Raw genomic sequence first — 13,652 nt, 5'->3', positions numbered from 1 at the left:
TGGATGATGGATGATGGATGGATGGATGGATGGATGGATGGATGGATGGATGGATGGATGATGGATGATGGATGCATGGAATGCACAGATGGAAAGGCGAGGCTGCACATGGGGAAACTGAGGCAGGGCCCTCTCCCAGCACAGATGGTCACTAACCCCCCGGTGTCCCCCACTGCTCCACAGAAGGCGGTGGGTGGCAAGAAGGACCGCTCCTTCTTCCTCTTCTCGGACCTGCTGGTGTGCACCACGCTCAAGCGCAAGTCGGGCTCGCTCCGCCGCAGCTCCATGAGCCTGTGAGTACCCCCAGGCTTGGGGACACCCCTGGGTGTCCCTGACAGCTGGCCTGGCTTTAGGGGGGCTGTGGCTGTGGGTGCAGCTCGGCCATGCCCCCCAACCTCCCAGGTACACGGCGGCCAGCGTGATCGACACCGCCAGCAAGTACAAGCTGCTCTGGAAGCTGCCCCTGGAGGATGTGGACATTGTCAAAGGTCTGTCACCGCCTGCTGGCATGTCTCACCTCACCCCAAAACCCATGGCTGCCCCTGGCTGGCAGTGCCAGGGAGGGAGGGGTTAATGCCGTGCGTGTGTCCCCACCAGGTGCCTCACAGGCCACCAACAGGGAGAGCATCCAGAAGAGCATCAGCCGCCTGGATGAAGACCTCAACACGCTGGGGCAAGTCAGCAAGCTGTCAGAGACCCTCAGCTTCCCCCACCAGGTATGGGGATGGCAGCCCTGCAGCTGTCCCCTGGTTGGATACGTTCCCAATGGGAACACACAGGATGTCCTCAGCCAGAGGGGACAGCCTGTGGCAGGGCTGGTGACCATAGGCACCCTAAAGCCACAGAAGAGGCTGGGGCAGCCTCTGAAGGATGCCAGGGGATGGACAGGGGGTTATCAAGCATGTGCCTTGGGTGGCCTGTCCCTGAGAGCTGAAGCACTGTCCCCGTCCCAAGGGCCTGGATGACGTGATCAAGGACCTGATGGCCGCCATCCACCGGGAGCTGTCGGAGAAGCAGTCCCTGTCCTTCAGCATGGCCTTCCCCCCCAACAAGGTGGAGCTCAGCACCACCAAGGCTGACGGCACCGAGTCCTTCATCTTCGAGTTCCCCAACCCCGACGCGCGGCTCGGCTTCGAGCAGGCCTTCGAGGACGCCAAGAAAAAGCTGGGTAACAGCAGGGAGGGGGCAGCTGGACGTGGTGGTGGGCTTGGCATCCCCCCCACCCTGCTCGGGCAGACCCCGTTTGATCCCCCAATCTGATTTCCCCAGCCTCCAGCAAAAACTGCCTGGACCCGGAGTTCCTCAAAGCCATCCCCATCATGAAGACGCGGAGTGGGATGCAGGTACTCAAAGTCTGGGCTCAGCCCCCCCACAGGTCCCCCCCGCCCCAGTGCTGCCAGACAGCTCCTGCATGCCCCCTGAATCACCCAACCTGTGCTCCCCCGCAGTTCTCCTGCGCCTCTCCCAGCCACGGCAGCCCGGAGAGCTCGCACGAGGTTTGGGTTTGCAACAGCGACGGCTACGTGGGGCAGGTCTGCCTGCTGAGCATCCGCAAGGAGCCCACGGTGGAGGCCTGCATCGCCGTGTGCTCCGCCAGGATCCTCTGCATCGCCTCCGTGCCCGGCCTCAAGCGCGCCTACAGGTACGGCACGCCCGGCCCCACGGCCCTGGGGGCTCAGGGCGACGTCAGGGCCATGCTGGAGCTGTTCCTCTCCCCTTTCTCCCTCTCTCCCTCCCTCCCCGGTGGCAGCAGGGAGCGGGCAGAGCAGCTGGGCAGTCCCTCGGCGGAGCTGGGCCCGGCGCCACAGCCCGAGGACGTGGGGCCGCAGCCCTGCCTGCACATCTCCATCTCGGGCTCCTCGCTGGAGCTCTCCGAGCCCGTGGAGGGCGGCCACAGGGAGCTGGTGCCCTTTGACAGCGATGACACGGACGATGAGTCCTCGCCCAGCCCCTCCGGGACGCTGCAGAGCCAAGCCAGCCACTCCACCATCTCCTCCAGCTTCGGCAGTGAGTCCTCCCCTGCCCCTGCTTAGGGAGAAATGTGCTTTTTAGCCCCAAAATTACGGGCAGCTGCATTGTTTTGTCCTCTCTGCCTTGTATTCCTCGGGGGAGTCTGCAGGTGGAGGCTTTTGAGCCTGGGAAAAGAGATGTTGAGAGGCATCGGCCCAACAGTGTGGTTCTGAGATGGGGGGGACTTTGGGTGAAGCCTCGCGGGTTTTGGGGCTCAGCGTCCCCGGGCTTGACATCACCCATGACGGTCTCTTCCCCGTGACTTTGGAGGTCATGGTCTGACCCATTCCATCCTCCTCCTCTTCCTCCTCCGCAGATGAGGAGATTCCGAGCTGCAAGGAGGCAGCGGCGGAGACGACGAGCTCGGAGGAGGAGCAGGAGCCTGGCTTCGTGCCCATCCCCGGCACCTTCGGGCAGAGCCGGCGCGGCGAGAGCCCCACGGACGGGCGCGCCCTGCGCCGCTCCAGCCGCGGCTCCTTCACCCGCGGCAGCCTCGAGGACCTGCTCAGCCTCGACCCCGAGGCCCACCAGAGCTCCATGTGGCTGGGCACCGAGGATGGCTGGTAGGTCCCCGGGGTGGGAATTCCTTCATGGAATTCATGCCAGGCCCTGGGGGAGCCTCAGGCTTTGCTCTCCTCCTGCAGCATCCACGTGTACCAGTCCTCGGACAACATCCGCAACAGGAAGAACAGCATGAAGATGCAGCACGCTGCTGCTGTCATGTGCATCCTGTGAGTGGGGAAGGAAGGGGGATTTTCAGCTCCGGGGATATGGGGCTTCTGCAGCTGGATGTCAAAGGTGGTTTGTGCCCACAGGTACCTGGATAACCAGGTTTTTGTGTCACTGGCCAACGGGGAGCTCGTCGTGTACCAGCGGGAGGCAGGTGAGGTTGGATTTAGGACGTCAGAGATGCAGCCCCAAAGTAGTGGCTGTGGGAGAGTGGCTTGGGCAGCCCCTGGGGAGGATGCTCGGGGTGGCATTATCCCTGGAGGGATGCTGGAGGCATTCTTCCTGCCACTGGAACCCCATGGTGGCACCAGTGGCACTGAGGGGTGACCTGGAGAAAGTTGTCTTCAGCCACCACACCCCATTGTACATTGAGTTGGACTTGGTTCTGGGAACACTTTAACTCTCCCCACCCTCTCAGGTCGCTTCTGGGACCCCCAAAACTCCAAGTCCCTGTCGCTGGGCTCCCCGGGGAGCCCCATCACCAAGATGGTGGCGGTGGCAGGGAAGCTGTGGTGCGGCTGCCAAAACCGAGTCATCGTCCTCAACACCACCACGCTGGCACAGGAGGTACAGGGGGCAGCAATGGGAGGTGTGATGGGTGCCAGTGGCATCACCGGCGGCATCACCGGTGGCGTCTGTCCCCTCAGCACACGCTGCAGGTGGGGCAGGACGGCGGGCGCAGCGTCACCTGCATGGTGAGCGCGGGCAGCGGCGTGTGGGTGGCCCTGCAGGGCAGCGCCCAGGTCAGGCTGTACCACGCCACCACCTACGAGCAGCTGGCAGAGGCAGACATCACCCCCCCGGTGCACAAGATGCTCGCGGGTAAGTGACACCTGTGGCGCATCTCCAGGGGGTGCCAGCACCCCGGGAAATGCCCTGAGGGACCCAGTGCTGGGAGAGCGAGGATGCTGCCTTTGGGGAAGGAGATGCAAGGCCTCGTGCTCCTGTTGGGCAGCTGGGTAATCCCATGTGGAAATAGGGATTCCCATTCTGGGGGAATGGATAATTTCATGTTGAAGCAGGGCGGTAATCCCATAATCACAGAATTGGGGAATTCCAGAATGGTTTCAGCTGCAAGGGACCTTACAGATTATCTAATTCCAACCCCCTGCCATGGCAGAGACACCTTCCACTATGCCAGGCTGCTCCAAACCCCAATGTCCAACCTGGCCTTAGACTCTTCCAGGGATCCAGGGGCAGCCACAGCTTCTCTGGGCACCTGTGCCAGGGCCTGCCCACCCTCACAGGGAGGAATTCCTTCCTGACATCCTCTCTCAGTGGGAAGCCATTCCCCTTGTCCTGTCACCCCAGTGTGATGCCACCGGCCAGGGGGGGTGTGTGAGCTCCCTTCCCCACGTCCCACGTGCCACACAGAGCGGATCCCTGTGGGTTGGGGGTTCCCAGCCCCGTGGGGCAGGAGCAGGCACTGACGGGGACACGCCCGGCAGGCTCGGATGCCATCATCCGGCAGCACAAGGCCGCCTGCCTGCGGATCACGGCCCTGCTGGCCTGCAAGGAGCTGCTGTGGATCGGGACCAGCGCCGGCGTGGTGCTCACGCTGGCCGTGCCCCCCAAGGCGGCCCCCACGCTGGTGGGGCTGTCCCAGGGCCACACGGGCCACGTGCGCTTCCTGACGGCCATCGAGCTGCCCGACGGCCTGGACGTGCTCTTCCCGCTGCCCAGGGACACCGGTACGTGGGGTGGCTGCTGTGTCCCCTCCTGGCACCGCCCGGGAGCAGGGCACGGCGTTGGTGGGGCTGGGAATGAAACGTCGGAGTCCCTGTTCCATTCCTGCCTTGTCCAAATCCAGGGTGAAAAACCAGCAGTGGAGGGCGGGGGAAATTGGGTGCTCAGCTGCCCTCTGCCAGCATGGGCAACCCCAAATTTCCCAGGGAGACCCAAATTCCCAGCTCTGAAGCGGGGCTGGCATGGGGAGGAGGAGAAGATGGGATGGGAGCTGCCAGTTTTAGTGGAGGAGCTGATCTGGGGGGCCAGGGAGGGGCTGTTGGGATGAGAGGAGGTTTTTGGGCTGTGGTGCCTGGGAAGGCGGTGGAGAGCTGATGCTGAGGAGTTCTGGTGGGGACCAGGGCAGCGGTGGGCACACAGGTGACAGCGTCTGGGGGGCTCTGCGCCGTGCAGGGGCCGAGAAGCCGAGCGAGGCGGAGAAGCGAGACCCGTCGCGTCCCCGCGCCCCCGCCCTGGCGCTGTCCAAGCCCAAGATGTTGGTGATCAGCGGCGGCGACGGCTACGAGGATTTCCGGCTGACCAGCAGCAGCGAGACCGTGGGCAGGGACGACAGCACCAACCACCTGCTGCTCTGGAGAGCGTGACCTGCCCGGGCCTGTGTGCAGAGGGGGGTCCCGGCCCCCTCCCCAGCGCCCCCCGCCCCAGCACCTCTCATCTCCGACCCGGCTGCTCTCTGTGTGCTCGGGGCTGGGGGGATGAGCCCCGCTGCCCCCGCCGCCCCCCGGACTCGGGGGGCACCCGCAGCGCTTGGGGGGCTCCAGAGGATGGGGAGGGGGCGGGGGTTCGCTCGGGAAGGCGCTGCGGAGGAGGATGAGGAGGATGAGGAGGGTACCGAGCATCCCTGGGGAGCGGCCGGAGGATGCCCGACAGCCAGGATCCTGCCTTGCTCTCCGGTTTTGTGTGTGCCTGCTTCACGGGGCGGGGGGCGCCGCCCCCCCGGCCCCCGGGACCCCCGGCCACGCCGCGGGACCAGCCCAGGGACAATCCCGATCCCGATCCCGATCCCAGTCTGCCCGCGGTGCCCCCCCGGCCCGGGCCTCCCGCTAACCCGCTCGCTCCATCGCCAGCACCCAGACAGCTCTGTTCGTTTGTTCGTTTGTTTTAAATATATATATATATTATATATATATAAACATCCTTATTTATTTGGGTTCGGGGAGGGCTCAGGGGCCTCATCACCGCGCTGCCAGCCCCTGAGGGGTTAAAGCTTCCCGGAGTGAGCATCGCCCCGAGGGAGAGCCCGACCCCGCTGGAGGGGGGAGCTGGTGGAGGGGAGGAGGGAAGGAAATTGGGGTTCCCCCCTCCTTCTCTGTGATTCCCAGTGGGATTGTGCTGCCTGAAGGCGCTGCTGCCGTGTGAAGCGTCTCTGGATGAGAGCAATCATCTTCAGCCACCAGGGCTGGCCCCCCACCCTTACAATGTGGGGCACCCTAAAAACGAGACTGTGCTGGAGCAGCCCTGCCCCCTGTGCCCTTTTCCTCCCCGATTTTCCTGCTTTCACCCCAGGATCCAGGCGAGATCCGTGCTCCCAGACTGGGACACCCTGTTGTCCCCATGGGAGACGTGACAGCCGTGGTGGCAGGGATGAATCAGGGTGTCCCCAAGCCCACACAGCTGGGTGAGTGACAGCGATGCTGCCATCCCACATGGAGCCGTCCGTCTGTCCGTCAGCGGGGTGAGTGGGCGTGGGCCATATTTGGGACCGTGAGGATATTTTGGGAAAGGGGTGGGGGGGGCATTTCGGTCACCTGGGGGCTCTTTGTTATTAAAGGTCACCCGTGGCAGAACGATCCCAGCGTGGTCTCGTCCTTCACCTCGGGATGGGGAGGCAGGGACAGGGTGAGGAGGGGCGCGGCTCCCACCACCCACCGGTGTCACTGGCGATGAAGACTCCGGTGGGAGGAAGAAACCGTTTCCAGCACCGGGCTGCAGTTATTCTGTCCTGGAAAACCCTGAGGGGGATATCAGGATATCCATCCCGTGTGCCACAGGACACCGGGACGTGGCACTCCCCGGGTGGACAAATAGCCCAACAGGGGACACCGGGTCGTCCTGGGGAAAACCGAGAGGAACAGAGGGGGCCTGACGGAAACCAGGTGTCCCCACTGTGTCCCCGAGGGAACAGGACAAGGTGCGCTGTAGGACAGGTAGGAAAGCAGGCCACAGCCCTCAGGGATGCACCATGCGAGCCCACATGGGGAAGAAAACAAAACCAACCCTTTTCCTTGTCAATTTAAGTTCCTGCTGTGCCGGTAACACTCACCCCGCTCCGGTCGTTCCCGTTTTCCCCGCAGGTGGGACAAAGCCCATCCCAAATCCCGCAGTTCCCGGCCGCGATCCGCGATTCCCGCAGCCCCCGCCGCGGCCGGGAGGTGGCGCTGCTGTGAGGGCAGAGGGGCGTGGCCTCTCCGCGGACGTCACGGGGCGGGGCGGGGCTAGCGAGCCGCGCGCCCGCGGGTTCATTCATACGGAGGAGGCGGGAGCGACGGGGCCGCCCGGGGGGAGCCCGGGGGCTCCGCGGCGGGGACAGGTAGGGGACAGGTAGGGGACACCCCCGGGACACCCCCGGGACAGGGACCCCCCTGTGCCCGGGGAACGCTGGGATATTCCCCTTTAAAGGCCAATCCCCCCTGCGGGCTCTGGGGTTGGCGTTCCCGCACCTTTGGCCTGTGCCAGGAGGGGGGCGCGGTGCTTTTTGGGGTGCTCGAGGCCCGCTTGGCGCGGTGTTTTTGTCTCGTTTTATCCCTAAGGCATTTGGGGAGCCCCGCCGGGAGTGGGGGAGCCCCGCGGGTCCGGGAGGCTGCGGCTGCTGCAGCGCCAAAGTAGGTTAAAATAAGGGGTGGAGAGGAGGAAAAGTAGGTTAAGGAATACTCAGCTGGGAAAAAAAGGTAGCAGCCGTGTCGGGTCTCTCTCTTTTTTCTTTTTTTCCCCTTTTTTATTTTTTGCCGGAGCTGGAAAATGCCCGGGCTCGGAGCCAAGGGGCCGGCATGCTGCGGGATGCTGCGGGGCCGGGACGTGCCGCTGCCGGGGCCGAGCGCCGCCCCAGCGCTCCCCGGGGATGCTTTGACTTTAATTCTGGAATTTTGTGGCGTCCCGGTCGTTCCCACCGCTCCCCCGGGAGCGCGATATGCCGAGTTTCGCTCCATCTGCCGGACAATCCCTCCTTGTCCCGGGCAGTCTCCAGCAGCTGCTCCCCGAAGTTTTCCCGAACAGTTGCTCCTTTTCCCCTCCGTTTGTCGCAGGAGCCGAAACCCTGTTCCCCCTCGGGGAGGGGAAGCCCTGGCTGGAATGCCGGCGGGCAGCTTTGGGTTACAGATTCTATTACAGGGAGCTGGGAATGCACGGCTCATGCGATCCGGAGGGGTCTGGGGAGGCTTCCAACGCCGAGTCTCCTCTTCTGCTGTGTTGGCATTGGTGCAGAGGTCAGGTGGGGTTCGGGGCTTGGAGTGTCCCCAAAAACAGCCGGGTCTGGCACCGTGGGGTTGTATTCTGTCGGTTTGAGGAGCGTGTCAGGGCAGCTGGGGATTTGTGCCTGCATACCCCATCCCCAAAACGCGGGTGCTGAGCCCTGGGCAAAGCTCCAGTGCCAAGCAGGAGCTGGCACCCTCTGCTCCCTGCAGCTCCTGCATCCCTGTGGCAGCGTTTTGTTCATCTGAGGGATGCCCTTAATCCCTGGATTAAGCTTGGCCTCAAATCAGCTTTACCCCCGCTCCTGGTGGTGTTTAGATCCAGTTATGCTGATCGGGAATGCTGGTGGTCCCTCAGCCACGGTGGGACCTTCCTGTCCCCTCCTGAGGCCATTTCTTCCCCAGACATCTCAGTTTGGGAGGAAACTGGAATACAGAGGATGCTCATTTTGGGTCCTGCTCATTTTGAGGGTCCCAACCCACATCCTATAAACACCCAGCTCACCCCCAGGACCCCCCTCATGTGGAATTAGCTGCATCTCACCGTGGTGCTGGCCACTAATTAGGAGAAACTCGTCAGGCCCAGGCTGTAATGAGGCTCTGCCAGGGCTCTCACAGGACCGTGACAACCTGGGGGGAATTTCCATGCGGGCGGCAGGATTTCCACGAGGGCGGCAGGATTTCCATGCGGGCAGCAGGATTTCCACGAGGGCGGCAGGATTTCCATGCGGGCAGCAGGATTTCCATGCGGGCAGCAGGATTTCCACCAGGGCGGCAGGGTTTCCACGAGGGTGGCAGGATTTCCACGAGGGTGGCAGGATTTCCATGCGGGCGGCAGGATTTCCATGCGGAGGCTGGATCCGGGTTTGGGTTATGATTTATTTTTTCCTTCCTTCCTCTGTGCTGTCAGCATAGATTTTAATTTTAGCAACCAATTGCTGAGCTCGAAGAGAGGGGATGAGGCTCTGGGAAACACCTCTTGTTTTGTTCGAGTTGTTATTTAAATATTTTTAAATTGGTTTTAGTGACTTCATTTCCTTGTGACAGATGCAAAAGGATTTCCTCCGGAGCAGGAAAAAAACACCTTTCTTTAACTTGGTTTAGCATCATCTGCTCCTTGCATGAATGGTCTGAGGTTGGTCCCTCTCCAGTTTGGGATGATCTCCGAGGGAAGGGGTGATGCTGGCCATTCCATAAAATCTCTGAAACAACTTTCTGGGGGATGGTTCAGGAGTAGTCAGGTTAGGCAGCATCCCTAAATATCCCTACATCAGCAGTAGGGGTATTTAGGGATGAAAGGGAGAAAAGGGGCCCCCAAATTACTTCTCCAGTGGGGTTTTCCCTGGATGATGACTCTGTTGCTCCTCCTTGGGCAGGTCTCTCCAAGGTGATGAAGATGAGCAGGTGATGAAGGGGAGTGGGATGCACTGGTGGCTTGTCACCGTCCTAGGGGTGAGTGTGGCCTCGTCTGTCCCATCTCATCCCATCCCTCTGTTTCTCTGATGCTCCACCACCACCCCATCACCACACAGGACACGGGGATGGGTTTGCATCTGTCCTGGTGCATCCTGTGAGTTCGTATCCTCACCCCTCATCCCTCACGTGTCACCGTTCCACCGGAGCCCCATCGGGGGCTGCTCTGAGCGCTCCGATCCCCCGCAGGTGCTGAGCGGACCTGCCCGGAGCAGCGCCGGGAGCTGCAGCGCCCCGGAGCCGGGCACGGCGGGATGCCCGCCCGGAGAGGAGCCCAGCGGGGTGAGCCCAGCCCAGCCCAGCAGGGTTAACCGAGCCCAGCTGTGGCTGTGGCAGGCACGGCTCACCCCCTGTCTCTGCCCCACCGCAGGATCCGTCGGGGTCGTGCCGAGCTTGTCCCCCCGGCACCTTCTCTCTGGGGGCTGCGTCCTGCGCCGCTCACACGCAGTGCCGGGCCGGGAACAGGGTGCTGGTGGCAGCGGGGACGGCGGCGAGCGACAGCCGCTGCGGAGCCTGCCTGCCGGGGTGAGCCCAGCCCGGACTGCGGGTGCAGCCCGGACACCGAGCCCAGCCCGGACACCGGGTGCAGCCCGGACACCGGGCCCAGCCCGGACACCGAGCCCAGCCCGGGACACCGAGCCCAGCCCGGGACACCGAGCCCAGCCCGGACACCGGGTGCAGCCCGGACACCGGGCCCAGCCCGGACACCGAGCCCAGCCCGGGACACCGAGCCCAGCCCGGACACCGGGCCCAGCCCGGACACCGAGCCCAGCCCGGGACACCGAGCCCAGCCCGGGACACCGAGCCCAGCCCGGACACCGGGCCCAGCCCCAGCCCCAGCCCCAGCCCCGCCCGGGCTCCGGCCGTGTCCTGACCCTCGTGTCCCGCCCCACAGGTTCCACAGCCCCGCAGGGGACAGGGAGCCCCGGGGCCGGTGCCTGCCCTGCGCCGCTGCGCCCCACAGCACCCCGGGCTGCCCAGGTGGGTGCTGCGGCCGAGGCTGTGTGTCCCCCTTGGGATGTCCTGGCAGCTGAGGACACCTCTGCTCCCAACACAAGCGGATTCTGCTTCCCCGTGGAAATGGGGTTTAATCGCAATAATGCCAGCAAAGCCCCCGTGTGAGGCTGATCCTGTTTCCCTGCAGGCCGGCGGCGAGCCCGCAGCCCCGAGATGCCGGGCAGGACACCGGGCACCAACGGGACACGCGTGACCCTGCTGGGTGAGGAGGAGGAGGAGGCGGCAGCAGCGCAGGCGGCCGTGCTCACCATCGTCCCGGTCTTCTGTGCCATGGGCTTGCTGGGAATCCTGGTGTGCAACCTGCTGAAGAAGAAGGGTTATCACTGCACCGCCAGCAAGGAGCCCCAGCCTGCCGGCACCAGTGAGCCCTGCTGATCCCACACCCATCTCATCTTGCTCAAACCGTTCCTGTGGTTTCTTGTCCTTGTCCCAGGGCATCCTGTGTGTCCTTGGCATGCCGCATCCCCCATCACCGAGTATTCCCTAACTTCTGCTTCCAGGTGCCAGCTCCATCTACCAGCTGGAGGATGCCAACGAGGACACCATCGGGGTGCTGGTGCGGCTGATCACTGAGAAGAAAGGTCAGGGGGTCCCTGGGAAGGGGGAGGAGGGCGTGACCTGGGCCGGAGCCCCGTGACCCCCCAGATCCTCGGTGTCACACACAGAAAACGCAGCGGCGCTGGAGGAGCTGCTGAAGGAGCACCAGAGGCAGCAGCTGATGCCACCGAGCTGTGCCCCCCTCAATAAGTAAGAGTCTGCCCTGAGCACCCCCCGTGGTGGGAGCGCTCCCACCACGCTGATGGCATTCCCCCCTCCCCAGGCTGCACCTCCTGCCTCAGTTTCCCCCCGCCTGCCACCACCAGCAGCACCTGCACACAGTGCAGGGCCCGGCCCCGTGTGCCCGCTGTGACCACAAGTGGCCCGAGGTGCTGCCACCGCTCAGTGCCACCAAAGCCCCCAAAGCCGGAGCTCATCCCGGTGAGGTGACCATCCTCTCCATCGGCAGGTAGGCAGGGACAGCCCCTGGCGTGTGTCCCCTCTGCAGGGGCACAGGCTGACGCTGTGCTCCCCGACAGGTTCCGGGTGTCCCGGATCCCGGAGCTGAGGAGTGAGGCCGGGGGGGAGCCCCTCCGTGGTGCCCTCCCCGCTGGCAGCGGGATGTGACCCATGATGGGACGGCACCGAGGGCCCCACCAGGTGAGGGGACAGAGGGGAAAGGGAGCATTAACAGTGTGGGGACACAGCGTGGGGACAGCGAGGCAGGCGGCAGGGTGTCCCCGGCTGCAGGGTGCTGGCAGGGCCTGGCACAGGCTGGCACTGGCACGGCCGGGGGCTGCTCCCTGACTCATGGGCAGCTGCAGGGGCTCACGTGCCCTCGCTCCCGTCCCCGTGTCCTCCTCCAGCAGCGCTGCTGCTGTGACCGTCCAGCTCTGGGCCCCTCCCGACATGGACGTGCAGGGGCTGGAGCGTGGCCAGGGCGGGGATGGAGCTCCAGGAGAGGCTGAGGGAGCTGGGAAAGGGCTCAGCCTGGAGGAGGGGAAACCTGTGGCTCTGCTCCCAGGGAACAGGGACAGGACAAGGGGAAACAGCCCCATCAACAGTGCCAGGGGAGGTTCGGGGTGGGTAGTGACAGCCATGGATGGGTGACAGTGAGCGGCCCCTGCCACCCTGGGTGGTGCAAAGGGGCCAATCCAAGCTCACCTGTGCTCCATCCCTTGTCCTCCACAGCGGGCACCTGGCCTGGGGGCTGCCTCGGGGCTTGGTGACTGTTGTTATCATATTTCTAGAGTCCTGTACCTTCTCGGTGATATTTCTTGGGGGCAGTTCTTCACAGCACAGACTCCTTCTTCCTCTGCCTGTTGCAGCTTCTCAGTCAGAGCTCCTTCCAGGCTGTCCCTGCCTGGCCCAGCCCAGCCCCTTTTATCCCAGTTACCTTCACTGGCCACAGCTGCAGCCCAGTGAAGGACATCACAGCTGCAGCCCATCAAGAGCAACCGGGGCTCGTCAGGGCAAGGCCTAGACACAGATATTATACAGATGTTCAAATACAATACAGATATTTTACTGGGACTCCCACTATAGGTGACAGCCACAAAGACCCCCTGGAGGGGTGGAGGACACCGGGTGCTGTGTGAAGGCCAGTCCTGCTCAGAGCTGCCAGGTGCTGGAGGTGGCAGCTCAGCTCCTGCTCCTGCCACCGAGGTGTCCAAGGGCAGCACAGCAAATCCAGCATCTCGCTCAGCTGGTGACAAGGATTCTCTGTCCCTGAGGCCTGGTGGTGGCCACAGCGTGGTGGCCTCATAGAAGGTGACTCCAGGAGCTGCGATGCCAGGGGTGGTGCCACAGGAATCATCATCTCTGGGAACCATGATGCCACCACACAGCTCCACTGGAAGCACAGAGGGCACTGGATGCCATTTCGTGGTCACCTTCTGGGTCTGTTGAACTCTCCAGGACCATCATGAACTGCTGATTTCCCTGCATCACCTGGTGCCAGTGCTCAGCATGGCAGGATAATGAATCACTGGATCACCGAGTGACTCCTCCCTTGCCAAGAGCCCAGCTGGGGCATGGATTGCTGGTCTCCTGCATCCATCCATCCATCCTCTCTCCAACTTCCCAGTTCAGGAGCACATGGTGGTGATGCTCACCATGCAGATGACACATTTCCCTTTCCACAGGAGTTGCTTCTGTGGGATCACACTGGCTTGGCCCTGTTGGGATCACTGGGATAACCCACCCAAGGTTGGGTTGGAGACCATCAGCCTCAACCATCAACCCAGAAAAGGGTTTATGGCTGGTCCCATTCACCTCCCCACGACACCACCGTGCCAAAAAACCCACCACCAAACCCTCTCGGGCTCTTTTATTTATTTATTTAATTTTTTTTGGAAACATTTTAATAGTTATCGAATGTTCTACATCTTACAGTAAATATCGTACAGTTACAAACTCTTGGCTGAAATCTGTCAGGGAGATCACGACCTGATCTTCAGAACCAAAACCAGAACAGAAAACAAACGGGAAAACAACCCCAAATTTACACTTCAGATGGACAAACTGAGGCTGTGGGGCTCTCCAGGGCATCAGTCCAAGGCCATGTTCCCTACACACCTGTGAGATGTAGACTTGGAAGACGTGGTTACTCTTGGGTTTAAATTTTTTGTTGCTGTTCTTTCAGGGAATATTTTTTTTTTGGTATTTATTTTTATTTAAGAGGTCCAATAATACTTAAAAATGAGCTGGTCTGGTGGTTGAAATCAATTTAAA

At 62.5% G+C, this 13,652-nt stretch overlaps 2 protein-coding genes across 4 annotated transcripts in view; both read left to right on the top strand.

Moving 5' to 3' along the window:
- ARHGEF17 (Rho guanine nucleotide exchange factor 17) overlaps window positions 1-5,618 on the top strand; it is a 32,159-nt gene extending 26,541 nt beyond the window's left edge. Inside the window, exons 8-21 of one of the 2 annotated variants that reach the window (XM_058044534.1) lie at window positions 184-293; window positions 403-488; window positions 598-716; window positions 955-1,168; window positions 1,270-1,343; window positions 1,449-1,642; window positions 1,754-2,007; window positions 2,327-2,573; window positions 2,655-2,741; window positions 2,826-2,893; window positions 3,158-3,306; window positions 3,387-3,561; window positions 4,188-4,430; window positions 4,879-5,618. In XM_058044534.1, the coding sequence (XP_057900517.1) occupies window positions 184-293; window positions 403-488; window positions 598-716; window positions 955-1,168; window positions 1,270-1,343; window positions 1,449-1,642; window positions 1,754-2,007; window positions 2,327-2,573; window positions 2,655-2,741; window positions 2,826-2,893; window positions 3,158-3,306; window positions 3,387-3,561; window positions 4,188-4,430; window positions 4,879-5,069 (2,211 nt within the window). In that variant the 3' untranslated portion in view covers window positions 5,070-5,618. Of the gene's footprint in view, window positions 1-183; window positions 294-402; window positions 489-597; window positions 717-954; window positions 1,169-1,269; window positions 1,344-1,448; window positions 1,643-1,750; window positions 2,008-2,326; window positions 2,574-2,654; window positions 2,742-2,825; window positions 2,894-3,157; window positions 3,307-3,386; window positions 3,562-4,187; window positions 4,431-4,878 lie in introns of both variants that reach the window. The other variant, XM_058044527.1, reaches the window with a different exon arrangement.
- Window positions 5,619-6,960: 1,342 nt separating this feature from the next.
- RELT (RELT TNF receptor) lies at window positions 6,961-13,334 on the top strand. Of its 2 annotated transcripts, none has more exons than XM_058045146.1 (11): window positions 6,961-7,015; window positions 9,269-9,344; window positions 9,555-9,647; window positions 9,736-9,890; window positions 10,261-10,346; window positions 10,510-10,743; window positions 10,883-10,963; window positions 11,048-11,129; window positions 11,203-11,388; window positions 11,459-11,579; window positions 12,465-13,334. In XM_058045146.1, exons 2-10 carry the CDS (start codon window positions 9,300-9,302, stop codon window positions 11,544-11,546), a joined length of 1,050 nt encoding a protein of 349 aa, XP_057901129.1. In that variant the 5' UTR covers window positions 6,961-7,015; window positions 9,269-9,299; the 3' UTR covers window positions 11,547-11,579; window positions 12,465-13,334. The 2 variants fall into 2 exon arrangements, with proteins under 2 accessions (XP_057901129.1, XP_057901130.1); XM_058045147.1 differs by having other exon boundaries at window positions 6,968-7,015; window positions 9,280-9,344.
- The last annotated feature ends 318 nt before the right edge of the window (window positions 13,335-13,652 follow it).

The sequence above is a fragment of the Melospiza georgiana genome, chromosome 2, assembly GCF_028018845.1.
Source record: "Melospiza georgiana isolate bMelGeo1 chromosome 2, bMelGeo1.pri, whole genome shotgun sequence".
NCBI classification, from domain to species: Eukaryota; Metazoa; Chordata; class Aves; order Passeriformes; family Passerellidae; genus Melospiza; species Melospiza georgiana.
Note: the sequence above shows the minus strand (reverse complement) of the source record. Positions and strands in the feature narration are given on the sequence as shown.